The sequence below is a fragment of the Triturus cristatus genome, chromosome 4_2 (genome assembly GCF_964204655.1).
Source record: "Triturus cristatus chromosome 4_2, aTriCri1.1, whole genome shotgun sequence".
Taxonomy (NCBI): Eukaryota; Metazoa; Chordata; class Amphibia; order Caudata; family Salamandridae; genus Triturus; species Triturus cristatus.
The window spans coordinates 729138830-729158039 of record NC_140586.1 but is presented as its reverse complement, the minus strand read 5'-3'; the positions used below and the strand labels follow the sequence as shown (position 1 = coordinate 729158039).

The 19210-nt window shown below is 44.4% G+C and overlaps 1 protein-coding gene across 2 annotated transcripts in view; it reads right to left on the bottom strand.

Moving 5' to 3' along the window:
- TUT4 (terminal uridylyl transferase 4) overlaps nucleotides 1–19210 on the bottom strand; it is a 1269543-nt gene that overhangs the window by 1072457 nt on the left and 177876 nt on the right. For both annotated transcript variants that reach the window (XM_085602613.1, XM_085602614.1), the window contains exon 5: nucleotides 9527–9643. In XM_085602613.1, the coding sequence (XP_085458739.1) occupies nucleotides 9527–9643 (117 nt within the window). The remainder of the gene's footprint in view (nucleotides 1–9526; nucleotides 9644–19210) is intronic.

Sequence of the window (19210 nt, the reverse complement as noted above, 5' to 3'; positions counted from 1 at the left end):
TATTGAGTTTACAAGTGGACTAACTTAAGACGGTCCCAATGAAAACAAGCATTTGCAATGCAATAGGTCTCGCATTTGGAAAAGTTAGTGTTTTTGGTGTATTGAATAATAATGGAATAATATGTTAATTTTTTTGTTAAAGCCATATTTAACCAAGTAGGTAGTGTTATCAATAGAAAACATAGGAAAAATGTTTGTTAGCATGCAGTGGCAAAAGCTAACTTGCGAAAAGGTAAGCTTGTAAAAAAAAGATTGTGCGTAAGAAGAAATACTGTGTAAGTGAATGTTGTAGTAGGGATTATAACAAAGGGTACAGGTAGGAGTAGCTTTGGAAAATGGGGAAGCGTTCATTTGTTAATTAGTAGGGATGGGCAAGTAAAGCAAAAGCAGTAAGGGCTTGTTGGTAGATTAGAGGGAGGGCTAAAAGTTTGGCAGGTTATTGTTGTGAGTGAGCTGAGCGTATTAAGAGTGGTGAGAAATGTGGAAGAGGTGCAAAGCAGGAAGAGCTGTTTGGGAAATTGGAGGGCTGATTAAATAATTTGCTCCATTATTGTTGTTTGTGAGTGGTGCTTTATATGCGGACATTGGAGGCTAAGTGTGGCTACTTAGTTTAGGCTATGTGCACTCAATATAAAAGTTTGTGTGGGGGGCGGTATAGCTGTAAGGTATTTTGGGAGTATGTAAAAATATGTTTGTTCGTATGCCGTGGTAAAAGGTTAGTTGCAAGGAACTTTGCAAAAAAGTATTATATGTAAGAAAAAAATTGTACAGGTGAATGCGGTAGTAGGGATAAGAACAGAAGGTACACTTATGACTGGACTTGGATAATTGGCAAGCGTTTACTCTTTAATAAGTAGAATGAGTAAAGTAAGGCGAAAGCAGGAACAGCTTGTTAGTAGTTAGATGGCTGCTAAGAGTTTGGCGGGTTTTGGTAGTAAGAGGGGGCATATGTGGGTGGTTATAAAAGTGGGTGCATGGAAAAACAAAATTGCTCGTGGTTTGCAAAGGCAAAAGGTAATATGTGAGAAACTTTTTTAAATGCTTTGTGCGCGCATAGGAGTATTTGTGGGTTATTGGCAGAGCGCGTGCGAGCAAGCAAGGAACAGGCATTATTACGCCGCCAGCCGTACTCGTGCACGTTTCCTGTTTTGGAGTTTAGTTGAAGACGCCATACGCGTGCATAACGCCGTGTTTGTATGCACGTAGATATTATGTGCATAGACCCAAGGAGCTTTGGAGGACCAGCATTGGAATAGTACAATAAACAGTAAGTTATCTGTAACAATAATGAGTAAGTTTATGGCTTGTAGTATGTAAAGGTTCAGTAGGGAGGGGTAAAGTAAAGCGCAAAGCAGAAAGAGCTTGTTAATAGAGTAGTTGGCCGGCAAACAGTTGGAGAATTATTGTTGTAGAGAGCGGGGGTGTATGCGGGCGGTTGGAGATCGGGGGTGCTTGTTGGGAAAAAATAGTTCGTGATATGCAGCGGAAAAATGTTATATGTGAGAAACTGCTTTTAAAAGTATTGCGTGTGCAAAAGAGTATTGTGCGGGTGAATAATAGTATGCGTGTGAGGAAGCAAGGAACAGTTGTGTTAATGCGCCGCTAGCTGTACTCGTATATATTTTTTGTGTTTAAAGTTTTGTTGAGGACGCCATACGCGTGCACAATGTTGTGTTTCTATGCATGCAGATATTATGTGCGGGGAGCCGAGCAGCTTTAAAGGGCCAGCATTGAAGTAGTACAATAAACAGTAAGTATTTTTAACAAATAACAAGTAAGTATATGGCTTGTAGTAAACAAAGGCTTTGGGCTTGTGTTAATTTGTAGCGGAGTTGTTGGTTTGCTGTTGCAAATGCGGTGTAGCTGAGTGTTAGCTAAAAACGGAGTTGGTTACAGCAACAGCCCGAAGTGTTTTAGTGAGGCGAAAGTCCGTAAACTGGATAGGTTTTTTTTTTTATCCATTGTGGCTAAGTTTAGCAGTAGATTGCAAATTATAGGCAATATAAGGAATAATATATGTGCTTTGTGTTTGAAATCTATTGTGGCTTTGTACGGGTTTATAATGGCTGGGCTAATACTATAAGGAGTTAGAAGAGTGGCTGATGGCAGGCAGTGTATTGTTGTTAGAGGTGGCTCGGAGTATGGAGGTGGTGAATGCTGAGAAGCATCCAGTGTTTTGAAGATTTAAGGTATGCCCTAGGGTGTCGGCAAAGTGTTGGCGCATGCATATATCTTGTCTTCGTTTAGCAAGGAAGCTCACACACTGTGGCAACGCGCCATAAGCTGTTGCATGCACATGTAAAGTCACTTGTATTAAAACGTTCCTGTATGCGTATAAGCAAGAAAGTAGGACATGTGAGGCGTAAGCTGGCGCATGCATACCCCCTATTTATTGATTTGTGCAGCAAGGAAGCACTAGGCGGTAATGCGCCGTAGCTGTCAGGTACATATGTGCAGCGCTCCGAGTTGTTCAGGAAAAAAGCAGGAGGCGTATTAACACGGCGCGCGGTGTAAGCTGGCGCATGCATATCTCCTGTCCTTGTTTAGCAAGGAAGCCCACACCGTGGCAACGCGCCATAGGCTGTAACGTGCACATGTGAAGTCCTCTCAGTTGTTCAGCAATACAACAGGAGCAGGAGGTGTATTAACACGACGCACGGTGTAAGCTGGCACGTGCATATCTCCTGTCCTTGTTTAGCTAGGAAGCCCACACTGTGGCAACGCCATGTAGGCTGTCGCGTGCACATGTAAAATCCTCTCAGTTCAGCAATCAAGAAGGAGGCGTATTAACACGGTGCCAGCCGTACGCGCGCCCATTTCCTGTCCGGGGAGTTGTTGAGCAAGGCAGCAGGAGGCACGTTAATGCAGCGCCAGCCATACGCGTGCACATCTCCTGTTCTGCAAGTTGTGCTAACGCCGTCGTACGCGTTCACAACTGCTGTCCTTTGTACGCGTGCACATGTTCTGTCCCCCTTCCAAACTAAGTCGACAACAATAGACCTTGCCAAGGTGAGCAGCGCAAGCGCTGCATCACTAAGCGAGACCAAAAAAGAATATACGAGGGCCGTCTGCGTAGGATAAGAGAATATATGAGGACAGTGTGTTTTATTTTGAAAATATGAATAATCATGGAATGTATACCCCACAAAATGAATTAAAAACTGATTCTACATTCTAAATGTGTTTGATATAATTGACCAAATTGAATATGAGTGGTTAAAGAAAAACCAAAGTCCAATAATAATTGAGATATTATTGTAGAGATAAAATTGAAGAATATATCCCTCAAAAGTCTTATCTTTTTTTGATTCTTGTGGATGCCTATGTTGGCAGCCTTGCGATGAGTGTGTGGTTGGAGACCATATCGTAGGCGGATGACAGGTCTCGGAGGATCATAGCTGCTGTCTCTCCTCTGTCGAGGAGGGTTTGGATGTCATTGGTAGACATGATGAGGACTGTCCCAGTGCTGAAGTTGCTGATGAATTCGGATTGGGAGGAGTAGAGTAGGAGGCTTCGTTCCAGATGTGAGGAGAGTTATTGGTTGATGGCTTTTTCTAATGCTTTGGCCTGGAGGAGGGAGATCAGTTGGTAGTGGTTGAGTTTGCTGAAGTCTGCCAATGGTGTCTTTAGTAGGGCGTTGACTTCTTCATGTTTCCAGTACTCAGGGAAGGTGGCCGTGGCAACTGAAGTGTTGAACAAGGAGGTGAGTACATGGCCAATTCTGGTTTCACATGGTGAGAGCATGGGTCGGTTGGGGCTCCTGAGTGGACCAAGTTCATGATGGAGGCGGAGTCCTGTGGGGCAAGCTGTCTCAATTAGGTTAGTCTGTGGTGTTGGTAGCGGGGTCATTGTGTTGCTTGAAGAAGATGGTGACTTTGGACTGGGGTTTGAAGCGTCTGCAGATGTTGGAGATCTTGTTGTTGGAGACGTTTGCAAGGTTGTTGCAGAGTTCCTGTGCAAGGGTAATGTTTTTTGCAGCTGAGGGATTGGAGAATCTTTGATGACGTTGAAGAGTTCTTTGTGGTTATTGGAGCTTGATTTGATGCATGAGGGTAAGGCTTTTTTCTTCGATTCTCTCAACTGTCTGGTAGAGGGCGGTCTTGAAGGCGGTCCTGTCATCCCTGTCCTTGCTGGTGTGCATCTCCTTTCCAGTTGTTTACAGTGTCGTTTAATGGTTCACAGGTCTTCAGTGTCCCAGCTAGCTTGCTTGGTGGACCTTCTGTGGGTGTTGTTGCCGACGGGAGCGACGATGTTGTCAGAGTGGTGAGTCAACTGTTGAAGCTTCTGACAGTCTGTTCTAGGTTGTTAGAGGAGATGGGGTGGGTGGTGTTGAGGGCGTTGATCCATGTGTACTTTTAGACTTTACTCCAGATACGGTAGGGGATGTTGGGCAGAAAGGGGAAGGAGGCCCGTGAGCTGGGGATGTTAAAGTGGACAATGGAATGGTCAGTCTAGGTAAATTGCAAGGAGTGGCTATACCGGATGTTGTCCATGGAGGTGAAGGTGGAGTCTAGCATGTGGCCTGCGGTGTGCGTGGGGTGGGGACAAGTTGGGTGAAAAAAAAAAAATTATTGATTTTTACAAACACTATGAAACATGATCCACTTGTTCCTTCTTTACAGCATAACACTTGAGGGCATTTACTTCTTAGCATACATTATAAATTAATTCTGTGTCGCTTCTGTATGAACCTAAACCCCTTTTTATTTTTATTTTCAGCCTGTCCAACACAACGCTTAATAGCTTAGCAAACCACCACTACATCACCGTTAGATGTTCTTGAGGATTTCTAAAGATTAAATGTTTCACTGGCGATAGTGGAGTTTGGGTCACCTCTGATTTTTGGTGCTCTTCCAAGGTTGAGTGGTTTGGGTGAGTAACGGATGTTAATGAGGGGCTTGTATCACAAGACATCCCTTCTTTCGGTTTCATCTACCATCTTGATCTGCTTTTCAACCTCTAACCTGAGTCTCCTTGTGAGAAAGTGCATCTTTTGACACTGTTATCCCCCACTCTTTGCCTGGAAAATGATGTGGTTTCGATTGTTGCGCACAGGGTCCCTGCCAACCACGTCACCTCAGCCAGTGCTTCTTCCCTAAAACTGTTCCACAATTGGCAACTTCAGCCCCCTGTAAGTCCTTGGTAAATGGAACCCTTGGTAACTAGGGCATGGGAACTGAAGATGGTCCACTAGGAGCCCCTCACCAACGCCACTGTCCCTGCAGGTTGCATGCCTTGGTGAAGGGGTAAACGACAAAGTCGACATGACACACTGCCTGTGTGCGATGCCAACAAGCACAGCCTAAAGTATAGGCAAGTCGCCCCTCTAGCAGGCCTTACAGCTCTAAGGAAGAGTGCACTATATCACAGGTGAGGGCATATCTGCATAAGCAAATATGCCCCAACAATATTTAAGTCTATTCTTAGATATTGTAGGTGTCAGGGTACTTGGAAAGTATATGGGCTGGAAACTTAGGAAGAAAAGGTGGTGTGCCTCCCTTTCACTTGCCCATACTCCCTGTATCTACCGAAGCAGAAGTTGAAGACACTTCTTCTCCCACATGGCAGCAAAGACCTGGACCAGCCTCGCCACGCACCTCCGGATCATAACCTGACTGCATGAATTCCAAATGGACCTCAAGAGCTGGCTGTTCAAATAAGCCTCATGGGCCTGCAACCACCTGGATCCCCTATCGAGAGATTAGCTGGGCTTTATAAATCCTGATTGATTGGTGAAAGTTCTGGCGGTGGTTAATGTATGCTGGTCCTTGGGAGTGTAGAGCCTTGTGTGAGTGGGTCAGCAGCTTGAATAGGCATCTTTTCTGTACGGGTTGCCAGTGGAGTTGCCCGAGGTGAGGTGTGATGGGAGTTCCAACCTATACAGCCATAAATTAATACATACCTATAGGGGCTTTAAGCTGGGCCCCTTTAACTAATGTTTTATCACAGTGTCATTTATCTTTCGCTCAGTCCACATGACAGAGTGGGAAAGGGTTTGGCCTCCTTTACTTATTGTCTTTTACGCAATAGTCATTCACGTTGGCTCAGTCCACAGGACAGACATTTGATATGTTATGTGCTAGACAGTGTGTGTGACAGCATTTTGCCTCATTATGGTGAATCCACATCATGATTGGCAATTGTAAAGAGTAAAAATGTCCTAGATTGGGAGAATATTTCTTCCTGCTGAGCTGCTCATAAGAATGACACTGTTTCCCTTCTGCTGATTCACAAGTCTTTGTGATTTGGAAACAGAGGATGCCAATGTGTTTTATTCTCCAATAGTGGTGAACAGAGGAGCAATACCACGTGAAAAGAGGCCACAGTGTAAAGTTTTCCCAACCTACTATTAAGAATAGCAAAGTCTGCAACAGGTAATTTCATACACTTTTTTTCAAGGTCTTAGGACTGCACAAACATGAAAACAAAGGCACAGTACATAATGTGATTTTTAGGTCTTGCCAACAGACAGCGTCAAGCAGTCTGTTGTTAAAAACCTATTGTGGGCAATGAAAATAATTAGAGTGAGCTTTGCGTCAGGTCTTTGCTTACGCCATGGGAGCGCATCTGCGTTCATGAGCTCTCCCTTTTGAGCTACTTCCCCTTTCAACTCACTCTGATGTTGCTCCCTCGTCATGTGCTTTCAAGAAGAAAAAATATATATATTTTTTCTCGTTTTTAGAGGGACTGGCAACTGCATTTTATTAAAGAGCAGCTCCTTTCTCTTTAATTTTCTTCACCGCATTTTCTTTTAATTTAGACTGGTAAATTAAAAGATAAAAAGGAAAAAAAAGAAATAGTGCCACATCATGATGCTTATGTGGGCATAGTGAAGTATTTTTGTATTTGTTTGTTTTTACCTATATTGTTCTACATCAGCAAACGCATTTTTAAAAAGGTTGCCAATGTAGAAAATCACTGGTAAAAAAGCATTGGCAATACTAAAATTTTGAGTAAGGCCACTGAAAGGCAAGACCTATTGACTGTCAAAGCTTATTCAAAGGGACAAGTGAATGAACAAATGTTTATGTTAGTTTCTACGCTGCAGTTCTCTTACCTGTATTAAACAGACAGTCTGACCAGCGTTGCATTAGGAACAAAGGGTGAGAAAATGCTCATATGCCAATGCAGAATGTTGGTATAAATGGAAAAAAGAAGTTTTGGAAAAGTTACATTTATACTGGGCTTTACATAATCTATTGGCAATTTTATTATTTTTCAGTTTGCCCTGGACCTCCATGTTTCCCTTGGGATAACATTAAAATGAACTAACACAGCTTATTATGTCATAAATTTAAAAAAAAAAAAAAATATTAAACACTCTATGTATGTACGACAGTGTAAGAAATATCAAACAGTTCAAAAGAAAGCAGCTGTAAATTCTGTGGAAGGAAACCTTAACGAATTACTACCACCAAAAAGTTCTGTTTGCACTTCGCAGAAACTCTGCGCGCACAATATTATGAGCTTGTGCAAGACCTTGCATATGTTTTTTTTCAAACTAGCTTCCAACTTAAGAAATCAAAATTAGTCTTTCAATGATTATGAATTGATTTGATCAGAATGTTTTTTGTACGTTTACACTGTGCACTCTGTATTACAGGTGAATCTTTGCCCTTTTGGATATACTCTTCTCATAATGGTGGATGACTATCTCACCATCCCTAGCAGGAAAGCGGAGACTAAAAAACTTGACTTTTGTGCCTCCTTCTAGGTTTTGGGCATTATTCAGCACATAAATGTCAGTTTATCAACTTTTTGTTGAACAGCTAACAGAGCCACCAAATTATCATTTTCTGAATCCAAGATGTGATTGTTCACATACTTCATTTGTGCTGATCATTTGGATCTGCGATCAACATGAGAACTGTTTCAATAAATTTCCCTTCTCAGCTTGACATGTCAATATCTCCCTGGATACAGTGTATTTTGGATGATGACTGCGTACATGCACAAAGCAAACATAAAACATATTGCCTTTGACACGCTGTTTGTTTAACACTATACAATCAGAGCTTTTGAGAGTGTGGGATCATCTTAGTGACTCTTCAGCTTATCACTCCCATCCTCTAAAGCATTAAAAGCAGACGTATATATGGCTTAGTACACAACCAGCCAAAGAAGTGATTTGAGGTAAAGGGTATGTAAATGTAGGAGATGTAGAACTTTAGATGAAGAGATTGTAAATGTTCCATAGGAGGGAAAAAGACAAGATTGACAAGCTGGGAAACCAATAATGAGTAGGCAAATGAGAAAGACAAAGTCAACCAATGTAATGCAATGGGCGAACTACAAGCTCCTCCATGTTCCTGGTGAGCCACAATATGCCTCGTAACAGACATGGCATGCACTGTCCAGTAGGCTTGACCTAAAAGCCAGCAATGAAATCCATGGAATGAGATAAATATCAGTAATACCACCTTTTTGCTCTGAGAAGCTCTGGAGAAATGGCCTCCGAAATACTTATGGATAGGCACTGACGTACTTTCTCCAACATGATTGTATTGAAAACAAATTGTGGGGCCTAAATATTAAATGGGCATTATAAACCACTTTCTAGGACGGAGGCTACTTTGTCAAGGCTGCCCAAATCTGTTTACAGTACACTCAATATATTTCTTGCAGCTATGAAAATCATGGAAACAGCCCACTCCCGAGACAGCGCACTACAAAATCCTGACAAGAATCCCAACCATGAAATTTCAAACAGTGCTGGCAGCACTAAGGAAGCTGATTGACTGCCTTCTTGAGCCGAGTTGTAAATAATATTTTGAAACATGGTCCCAAATAGTGAGGGTCTGCTGCAGAGCTCAAAGAAGTAACCAGAAAGGCGTGATAAAACGATCCATTAGAAAATACTGTAATGATTACCAAGCTGTGTTAGTCTACCCTTGAAGCTTGGTACTTGGCAGGGAGACCGACAGTGAGGCCCAAAACATCCCACCCACATACAGGATGTTTTCCCCTTGACCCCATGCCCATTCATAGAGGCCAGATAGCAGCCAGACCAATTATATACCAACTAACGCAGCCCAGACAGAGCGGATTACGATCATAGGAAGTGCTTTTGTGCAGCACATGACCGCCCTGAAGGGTAGCTTCTTACACTGAAATATCAGATGTTTATTGTTAACTAACCAGTGCTAAAAATTACAAAAACTTACACCAGGATCCCAAAAATTAGGGATCAAGGTGAGGCAGAAAAAAACGGGGGGGAGGGGGGGTGGGATTCATAAGGAGCATAGTCATGAAAAGAGGAGTCTAACAGTCAGCTTTTGAGTTTTTTTTTTTAACTGCCACAAAGAAATTGGCAACGAGGACAAATGTTGCCAATATGGGTGAATAATTATAATTGTTCTAAATAATCTTACCATGAAACTGGTGTGGAAAAGCACAGTTGTGAGGAACACATTAAACAAATGCACTCAAACACAATGGTTGCAAATTACCCACTGTTCCTCAATTACAACCTGCACAATAATTTCTTATTAAACAGTGGCACGTATGCCAAGAGCTACATTATTACCGTAATGTTCTTCTTGTGGCGCTTCTCCTTTATATGCTTGTGGGCTCCTTGGATGTTTTCAATGTGCACTTGACAGAGCTTGCATAGATAGTGGCAGTTGGTGTATTCTGGAGAAGGCTGAAAAAACACTCAATTTAACAAACGTGCCAGCAATATAATTAAAACAACAGACTACACCTGGCCCAACCACTTATCTTTAGCTGGCTGATTTCGGCTCACTCACACACCACTGACTGGATTTTACTGGTTGGTGTAACAGAGTTGTGATATTCATGCTCCACCACAACAACATTTTTCGATAATACCTTTAAATTGTGAAAGGATGAACTACAAAATAGTGCTCAGAGCAAACACTCTGTAGAAGCGATGTACGGAGCACTGCAAAAACATGTCCATAAACAACTAAAGACTGTTGGCAGAAAGTATGTTTGCAACGCAGTTCATACATCAACAGACCAGGACAGGTACCGGTTTGCTTGCAAAATTGCAGCAAAGAAGCAATACTGCAGTACAGGCCAGGTTTCCTTTTGTGATTTGAGTAGATTTAAAACTTTTAGGAAACTAACAAATATCAAAGCAGCAGGCATGGAAAGAAAATCTAGGTAGGCCATATATATTTCCAGTTATACAGTGTTTTGTTTTTTTTAAAGCAAAACTGTATTGACATTTACATTGACATGGCATATTTGCGGATTGTACATTACAACAGTATTTAGATGCTTCGTAACGTTAATGCATACTTTCCTCCAACAGTATTTATTAAATGAGAAAACAAAAGAAATAAACAAGAGAACATTCCCAACATAACAGATTTAACCCCCTCTCATACCCAACCCATCCCATTCAATCCAGATAGTGTCAATCTTTAGTTAAATTAGTCGAAAATTATACTGTACAAAGTTTAACATGGATTAGTCCGTTCAAAACATAATTCAAATCATTTTATATATCTAGAAGTAGTCAACTATGCACCCCATCTAATGAGCTGCAGTTAATCTTGGTGAGAAGACTGGGCTGGAATATTCCCATCATAAAAAGTACACTAGTAGGCCCCAGATTCCATCAACTCTCATATGTCCCTCCCTCACATTGCTCGGCAACTATATCCACAGACAGCCATACCAATGAAAGATACAGGTTGGATCCTTTGTTTTCCACCATAGGGTTCATGCTAGCTGGCTTCTCCCGGGCAATTACACTGTATAGTATTGTTGGTTTTGGTAAAGTATCGAAGGTCTGGTTGCTGTAATCCCAACAGGAACACGTCAAGTGTGTGCTGGAGGGGGGTACCCCAAAATCTCCTTAAGTGCCCCTGCTATCTCCTTCCAGCTTTGCTGTAAACCGGAGCATTCCCACCAAACATGAATCGGTGAGCTCCTCCACCTGCATTGTTGACAGCACATGGGGTTGGCAGTTGGATGCATTCTGCGCACTTTAGTTGGGTCGTAATGCCATACATAAAGCAACTTGTAGCAAATTTCTTGATTGTGTGTGATTTCTCTAGCAATCGCCTTATCCCTCTTATTTTGTCAAATCTATTTAGGATTAGCTTTATTTATTAGTAGTATTGCACATATCTTATAGATGTGGCCCTTCTGAGACGATAAGGTGGCACGACATTCTCAAACTTTTTTTTCTCGTGTGGCAACAAATTTAAATGGATAACCTTCCAAATAAATCTACTGACTGCATTTTCTCAAGATGCAAAGATCCTTCCTTTATCTGGATTGGTAACACCTGGAAATGGTAGAGAACTCTAGTAAGGACATTCATCTTCATTACATTAATTCGCCCTATCCAGGATAGGAATAGGGGGCCTATCTATTTAGGTCTCAGCGTATCTCGTTCAGGAGAAAGGGGTAGTTTGCTATATACAAATTCTGTATGTGCAATGTAGTTCTAACTCCTAGATAATTAACATACATGTTGCACAAAATGTTTACCTCGTTCGGGGATAACGACCGATTTAGAATCTCTGATTTTGCCTCATTAATTTTATACCCTGCCAGCCGTTCAAATTCTATCAGTTGTTTAAGTAGGTCTCCTAAGGATCAAGATGGGTGTCCCAATGTAAGGATGACATCATTGGTGAAGAGTGCGAATTTATGTGTTTCTACTCCAAATGGAATTCTCTGTATATCTTCTGAGCGCCTGATATGGGAGACCAGTGAGGAATCCAGAGGCAGATACTGTATCCACCAGAAAAAGTGTTACCAAAGGTGTTGGAAGGTAGGATCCTTCCAGCATGGTTACCCCCACTTTTTGCCTGGAGTCAGTGTGTTTTGGACTAGTCTGACTTGGATCCTGCTAATCTGGACCCCAGACACTGTGCTTTCTCTCTAAATTGGACTATGGTAAGTACTATGGAACCTTCCCAACTGGCTACTGGTGTACCCTTCTAAGTCCCTAGTATATGGTTGTGTGGTACCCAAGACACGGGTACACCAGGGGTGTCCCATGGGCTGCAGCATGTATTTATTATGCCGCCCATCTGAGACTACTCAAACTGTGACCACAGGCCTGCCATTGCAGCCTGTGTGAGCTGGTGCTAGCACACCTCACAACAGATATGTTTCCTTATATCCAAGGTCACTTCACTTAAAATCTATAAGTCACCCCAAGGTAGGCCTTTCATACCTGAAGGCAGGGTGCTTGGTTTTAATTGTGAGGGTGCCCTGCCTGAGCAGGACACCCTCTACAAACCTAGGAGTAAATTCTCCCGGCTTTCTAAGTGTGGTCAGCCATTTTATACATATAGTGGACATCAAGTCAATTACTAGATGTCTAACTATGTATTGGCTGCACCGAAACTGGTCATGTTAGGTATCAAACATATTGGAATCCTACCCAACCCCCCCCCCCCCCCCCCCCCCCAACACCGATTCCAGTGTTTGATGTAGGATGCCATTTACTGGGTATTCCCTGTACCAGCCTTTCAGGGTCTAACAGCAAGCTAGTGCTCCTGCCGACCACAGACATGATTCTGCCCTCCTGCTGCTGAGCCAGGCTCGAGTAGGGGGGAAGGTGGAACAAAAAGTTTCCTGTCACAGGTAGGTGTGGCCACCTCCCAGACAGGACTTAGTGTATTCAGCTGGAATGGAGGTGCTTGCCAGCACCACCAGACTGCTTTGAAGGGCACATTTGGTGCCCTCCTTGCATACTCTAGTTGGAACCAGTTCAGGGAGCCCACTGTGGCGCGAAATTGGACAAAGGACATGGGAGTATCCTTCCCTCTGTCCGGCCCCTCCTCTGGGAGGAACCCCTGCATCGTCTCAACCCTTTCCTTTGGGTACTTAAGGGCTTACATGTGGATGGCTCTTCAGATTTGCCAAGGTGCAAGATTCAGATCCAAAACCACTTAATTTTCAACCATCTGGGCACTTTGGACTTCGTTGGACTTCGCTTTGGGAGCCGCGACTGCATCTGGGAAGCTCCTGCTGCTCCTAGTATTGTCATCCTGCCAGTCTTTTTCGTCGTCCGCGCCTGTGCTCCATACATGTTCTTCTCCAGGCCTATGTGACATCCAAGACACCCGAAGGAATCTCCCTTGGACTGAAGGAGTCACTCCCCTGCATCTGCAGGCACCACAACAAAGCTGACTGGTCTGCTGCTCCTGACATAAAATGGACTCCAAAAGGTTCAGCAACACAGGTGGTAGTTCTGAAACTCCCTTGAGGCATGCACTGTCTTCTTACCGAGTTTGAGGCCAGGATCCATCGTCAGTACCGCTGGAACAGCACCCCTGTGCAAGTCATCGCATTGTCGCTGCCAAAGCTTGTTGACTCTTGTCCAGAGATTTTCGGGCTCCAAGAATTGGTGAGCTGCTAGGAGGTCCTCTTGCGACTTCTGTGCCTTCTGTCTGTGGGTCCTGTTGAGGGTCTTCTTTAGCTATAGTGGGCTCCCCTGCTTGCTCGGGGCCTACTCTGCCTCTCCTGCACTCGGTGAGTCCCTTGAACCTTGCTGGTTCTGACACTGCACCTCCTTCGCTTTCGTCTCCTGCTGCTGCAAAGGCTTGTTGGTGCTTCTGCCGGACACCGACCCCCTGGGACAGCTCTTGAATGGCTCCTGGTCTTCCACAGTGTCACCTGGTCCTCACAGCTGTAGCGACAAGGGCACAGTCGACGCTCCCGCATTTTCGTTCATCAGTGGTCATTTGTCTTCCGTGCCTCCTGGTCACTCCTGTGGCATAGACTCTGTCCTCTCTGCTTGCAGGTACTCCTCATCGAGAATTGGATTCCACCAGACTCTTTCAACTTCTTCGCCAGCAGCATCTTCACTGAAGTCCTCCATTGTGTTCTATGGCGGATTCTGACATAAACTCACCTATGCACCCGGCTTTGCTGGTGTAGGTATCCACAGGTGGAGTGAGACTCCAACCTCCACAGGGTTTCTTCAGGGTCTTCTGGGAAGGGTCCTTCTTGAAAACTGCAACCGTGACTTCCCCATTGACTTGTATTAAGCATGCAGGCATGTTTCCACTCTGCACACAACCTGCGTGGGGTTACTGGATACTTACCTTGGGTGGTTCCTTGGGTCCCCAGCTCTTCTAAGTCTTCTGGGTCCAGTCTCTACTTCGGTCGCAGTCTGCATTCCACTTTATTAGTACATGGTTTGGTCTCCCCCTGGAGACCACTGAGTATTTATGCTACGTACCTGTTCTATTATTGAAGTATTGTGTGCATTGTGATTATATCTCCGGGTAGGAGACATTGCAACGTGTTAGTGTTTATAAATACATATTTTATAACTACACAGTGTGGTTCTGGAGGGTAGTGGCAAGATGGCTGCCGACTGACCTAGACGAGAGTTGCTGCGGCTGCTCTCCCTCTGCGCTTTCTTAGGATGCCGTGACAAAGGGATGCTAAAACCACCCCGTTTTTTGCACTCACCTTTGCAATGATATGAGGCTGTTGGGCATCGGGTGTCAGCTGAAAGCCAGGTCGTTTGCAACTGTTCTCTACCTGCTGTCTCAAAACTCCTGGTGCTTTCCTGGCGTGCCCCGGGAGTGCTGCTGGTACTCTGAGTGGATTATGGCCCCGAAAATGGAGAAAGCGGACAAGTTGGCCAAAGCTGCACACAAAGACTGTCTGAATGTATCTGCGGGCGCAGGGGGGGGGGGGGCGCTAGAGCCCGCGGTGTCCTTAACTCCAAAGCTATCAACACTGCTCCTGTGTCTACACGGGGGCCGAACCCAGCACGGCGAGGAGGTCCGGCGAAAAAGGCTGATGGCAGTGGGAAGGATGTCGGCTCTGCTGGTGGGACCCCACTTCGTGCTGTGGCGGCCACAGAGGGAACATTGCGACAGCCGACGGTGGCGGAAGCCTTCTTCATGTCCTTGCCTTCGGCCCCCGCCGCTTCGGCCAAAGAAGCAAAGGAGAGCACTCCTAGTTTGACTGAGGCAGGAGCAACAGAGACTGGGGAAGCCATTCAGCCCTATGTGATAACAGTGCTGCATGAACAAACCGGACCGGAGCAGGGCTTGCAGGTGGATCTGGTTCAGCAAGTAGAAGCCTTGCAGGTAGAATGCACAGAACCCTTACCATCGCAACTTTCTTCCTTGGAGACTGCGGGAGAGCGGGCGGACAATACTGAGGCCGCACTAGAAGGTGGTAACTCAACAGAATCTGTGGGGTCATTGGGGATTCGCGCTAAGAATGGGGCCAAGACTGAAAAAATAAGCAGCAACGGCACTATCAGCACTGATGTAAATGAAGGAGTATGCCTTACTGCACTTACGGATAACGCTGTAGATTATAACTAGGGCTCCTGGTTTTCCGTTTATACGGATTTTTACATATAAATACAGACGGAAAACAAGTTTTGCTTTATCTGCATTTATATTTAAAACGGGAAAATACTAGTACATTTTGTCACTGACCATCTGGTGTCTCCCCCTCCTTAGAGGGTTAAGAGGTGTCAGCCCGGGCTGAGACAGCTCCCGGGCACACACTCAGCCGCACCAGAGTACTTCACAGGTCTTTGAAAGACCGTTTCCTTGTTAAAGAGGCTTCGATGTTCCTTCACCCTTAGCCTCTGCTGATTGCACCAGCACCCGTCTTTTCCTTGCAGACTGGGTTTTACAATATCCAAGGCCTGCAGAGAAGGCTCGGTGTTAGTGGCTGTTCGGGGACGGGAGGGGAGCAGAGAAGGAAAAGGTCTCCGTCTCTTGCTTCCTACCCAGACAAGACAAGGAAGGTGTCCGCTTCTGCTCTGCCGCTGACAGCTGCCCCCCCCCCTCTCTTTCTTACTCTTATTCCCTCTCTAACTCCTCCTCACTTACCGAAAACCGTGACTCAAGAAATGGTTCTCACCCTCTTTTTCTTCCCGACGTTCATTTGTTCCCCTGTGAAATGGATGCAAAAAAGAAAACCACTTTTGATGGAAATGCCGTTTTGACATTTTTCTATTCCAAAGTGCAGCCACGGAAATAAAAGGTTCAAAATATGAAAAATCAATAACTAAATAAAGCAAGACGGAGTGTTCTTAAAGAGGCCGGATCGGTTTTATTCAAACCCCAAAAACATTAGTGTCACTTTACTGAGTTTGCCAGTGAAGCGTTGTTTTCCCCCGGTGGGGAAGTGCGCCAAACCTGGAGGTACAGCAATACCTGGTTGATGGGTGGATTGGAAAACAAAATGTGTATGGCGGCTTTGTGTTCATGAACGTGGTCATTTTAAACAATACTGTTTACGTTTTGTAAGCATATAAGCAGTGGACACTGAAATGGGTCCTTTCTGGGTCCTGTAGTTTTCTGGCATAAGCACTCAGTGATTTCTGAATAGTGAGTGTAAAAACGTTAAGTTCACCAGGTTGTTCCTGCATATATTTCATTATTTAATCTTTCATTCCCTATGAATGTTTGCTTTTTCCAGGGTGTTGTTACTATTTCCTTAAGGGAGCATCTTGCTCTTGCCTAGTGCGTAATTTGAATTGAGTCGCATCCAGGTGTTTAAAGCAGATCAAATTGGATTGTAGTTGAAGGCAGTGTGAATTTCTCTCAGTGGGGCAGTATGGTGTTCAGTGAGGGAGCGGATGTGGCACTCTGCCTATGACAGAAACTGCAAGGCTCTGAGACAAATGGCTTGTGATAGCACTTTTAAGCATATTTGGGGCATTCTGCAAATGGCAAATTTTTCAGATGAATGTATAGTGTTGACCAATAAAAAACCGAGCGCATGTGTGCATTGTCAATTTAAATAAATGTGGAAAAATACCAGCTGTAGCGTCGTCTTTTGCTTGTGGCAAAAATAAATGTGGATAAATACAGAAAAAATGCCCAAAAAATAAATATGGATAAATACAGACGGAAATGGCAAAAAAATAAATACCATAAAACCTGGAGCCCTAATTGTAATCCAAAACAAATCCCACAGCGCCATGCGATGACGCATGCATCTCCCGAGGGGAATAAGTTCTACTCGCTCATTGATGACTGAGTCTCCTGCACTTAGCGACCTTAACTCTTCTGAAGAAACTGACTCAAGGGAATCCTCCACCGTGCAAAAAGGTTGTCGTAGCAAGTCAACGTTTCAGAAGCGCAGAGTAAGGTCTAGAGCAAGTCCTGTTAAAACTGACTTGGCAATGGCACGAAAATTGGAGTGGGATTATTCGGCTACTAGCATGGTTTATGAGAATGATGGGCAAGCGGGATCAGGTGGTCCAGCTGTGCCTCCTGGACCCTCTGTTTCTCCCTCACTGGACTTAGTATACTCTACCCTAAAACAAATGCAGGGGGAGGCCAGAATGGAAAGTAGGAGGTCGCTTCAATCAACTAAAAAACTGCAGGCCTCCATCCGTAAAGTTAATAACCTATGCACTGAAATGGCCGAAAGGGTCACCTATGTGGAGGATAGAACTGTTGCTTTAGAGGAAGAGGTCGATAAACTACAGGAATTTAAGGAACAGCAGGAAAAGCAAGCAATGGACCTGTGCTGGAAACTCGAGGACTTCGAGAATCGGCAACGGAGAAACAATGTCCGATTATTAGGGGTTGCCGAAAATGCTTAAGGGGGAACATAATGCCCTTTGTTGTATCTCTGCTAAAGGGAGCTTTTCCGGATCTTGCCCACTGGAATTGGGATATGGAGGTTCAGCGGGACCTTCGTTTTCCAGTGGTGCAGAGGAGGAATAACCCAGCCAAGCAAAAGGAGCGTCCTAGAGCAATTCTGATTTATATCAGGAATTTTTTTCTTCGACAAGCTATAATAGACAAGGCATGACCAGACGCCAAGCGGACATTTGACGGACACACCTTTTATGCACGTCCAGATTTTTTCCACGGTGGAGAGCAGATGGAGACTCTGACAGTTGATAACTGCATTTCAGGGGCTGGGCTGTGAGGCGTACTTGTTATTTCCTGCTCGTCTTAAGGTTATTGTTGACAGGCGGATTCGAATGTTTTCTTCTGAAGTCAAAGCTCAAGAATTTATAACAGAGCTGAAGGAGGCAAAAAGGAGGGGTGATGATGTGGCCCGCTAGCTGCAAGGGGGCCCGACAGCAGAATGACTGATTATTAACCAGTGCTTTTGTATTTTGTATTTCATCTGCTAAGCTGTGCGGGGGTTTCTTTGGTGGTGGTATATATAGGGGTAGAGGGAAAGAAGAGATAGCGGTAACATGAGATGTGAACTCGGTTGCCACACAAAGGTCATGATTGACCTATTTGCCTGTACGGGTTCTAAGGGGGGGTGGGGGAGGAGGAAGTTCTGGCTCAGGGGGGCGGGGGGGGGTTTGGAGTTTGGGGGGGTAGGGCACAGCATAGTACAACGTATGAGGAAATATGGGGTTAAAGGTATTAGGAAGTATAGAGAATGGTTCTCCTTTAAAAGGAAAGTGGAGGACACGGTGGTATTAAAAGAAAGGGAAAAAAAACTCTATGCAGAAGGAAAGCTACCCAAAATTGCTTTATGAATCTTAGAGTCGTTTCAATATTTGTGGGCTTAACGATCAAGCCAAGCGGCAAAGGGCGGCAATTATTTTGAAAACACTGCGAGCGGATATCCTATGTGTTCAAGAGACCCATATAGAGGGTACCAGAGGAGGAATTCTTGAACAACTTGGGTTTAGGCTACTGGTGGCCACTAAGCAAGGTACTAAAACCAGAGGGGTCACTATCCTCACCCGAAGGAAAGATATAATAGTTAAAAGGAAACGGTCAGATAGGTGGGGTCGGTGGGTATTAGTGGAATGTGCGTTTGCTGGGGAGCCATTCACTGTGTGCTCGGTGTATGGCTCAACTGCAGATGACCCAGAGGTATTGGAGTTTTTGGATGATGAGCTAGCCAAATGGCCTACCCCACTAATAATATGTGGCGATTTCAACATCAATGGGCTTGGAGGACTCTGGGGAAATGCTGGCGAAATATATTCTGAACTTAAAAGAAAGGTCTTTAAGGCACTTACTAATATGGCTAGCAATCACGGACCTATGGAATCATTTAAATATAAAAGATCCTGGTAGTACGTTTTTTTCTGCCCCACAAGGCGGTTTACAGACTTGATAATTCTTTGTTTCACATTCCTTAGTGCATCAGGCTAGAATAGAGAAACACCCAAGGATATTATCGGATCATAACCCCCTAGTCCTTACAGTGGCTTTCACTAACGGAGAGAGGGGTGAGCGGACAGGGACCTTTGAAAGGGGGCTTCTAATAGACTCTGAATATGTCCACCATATGAAGGGAT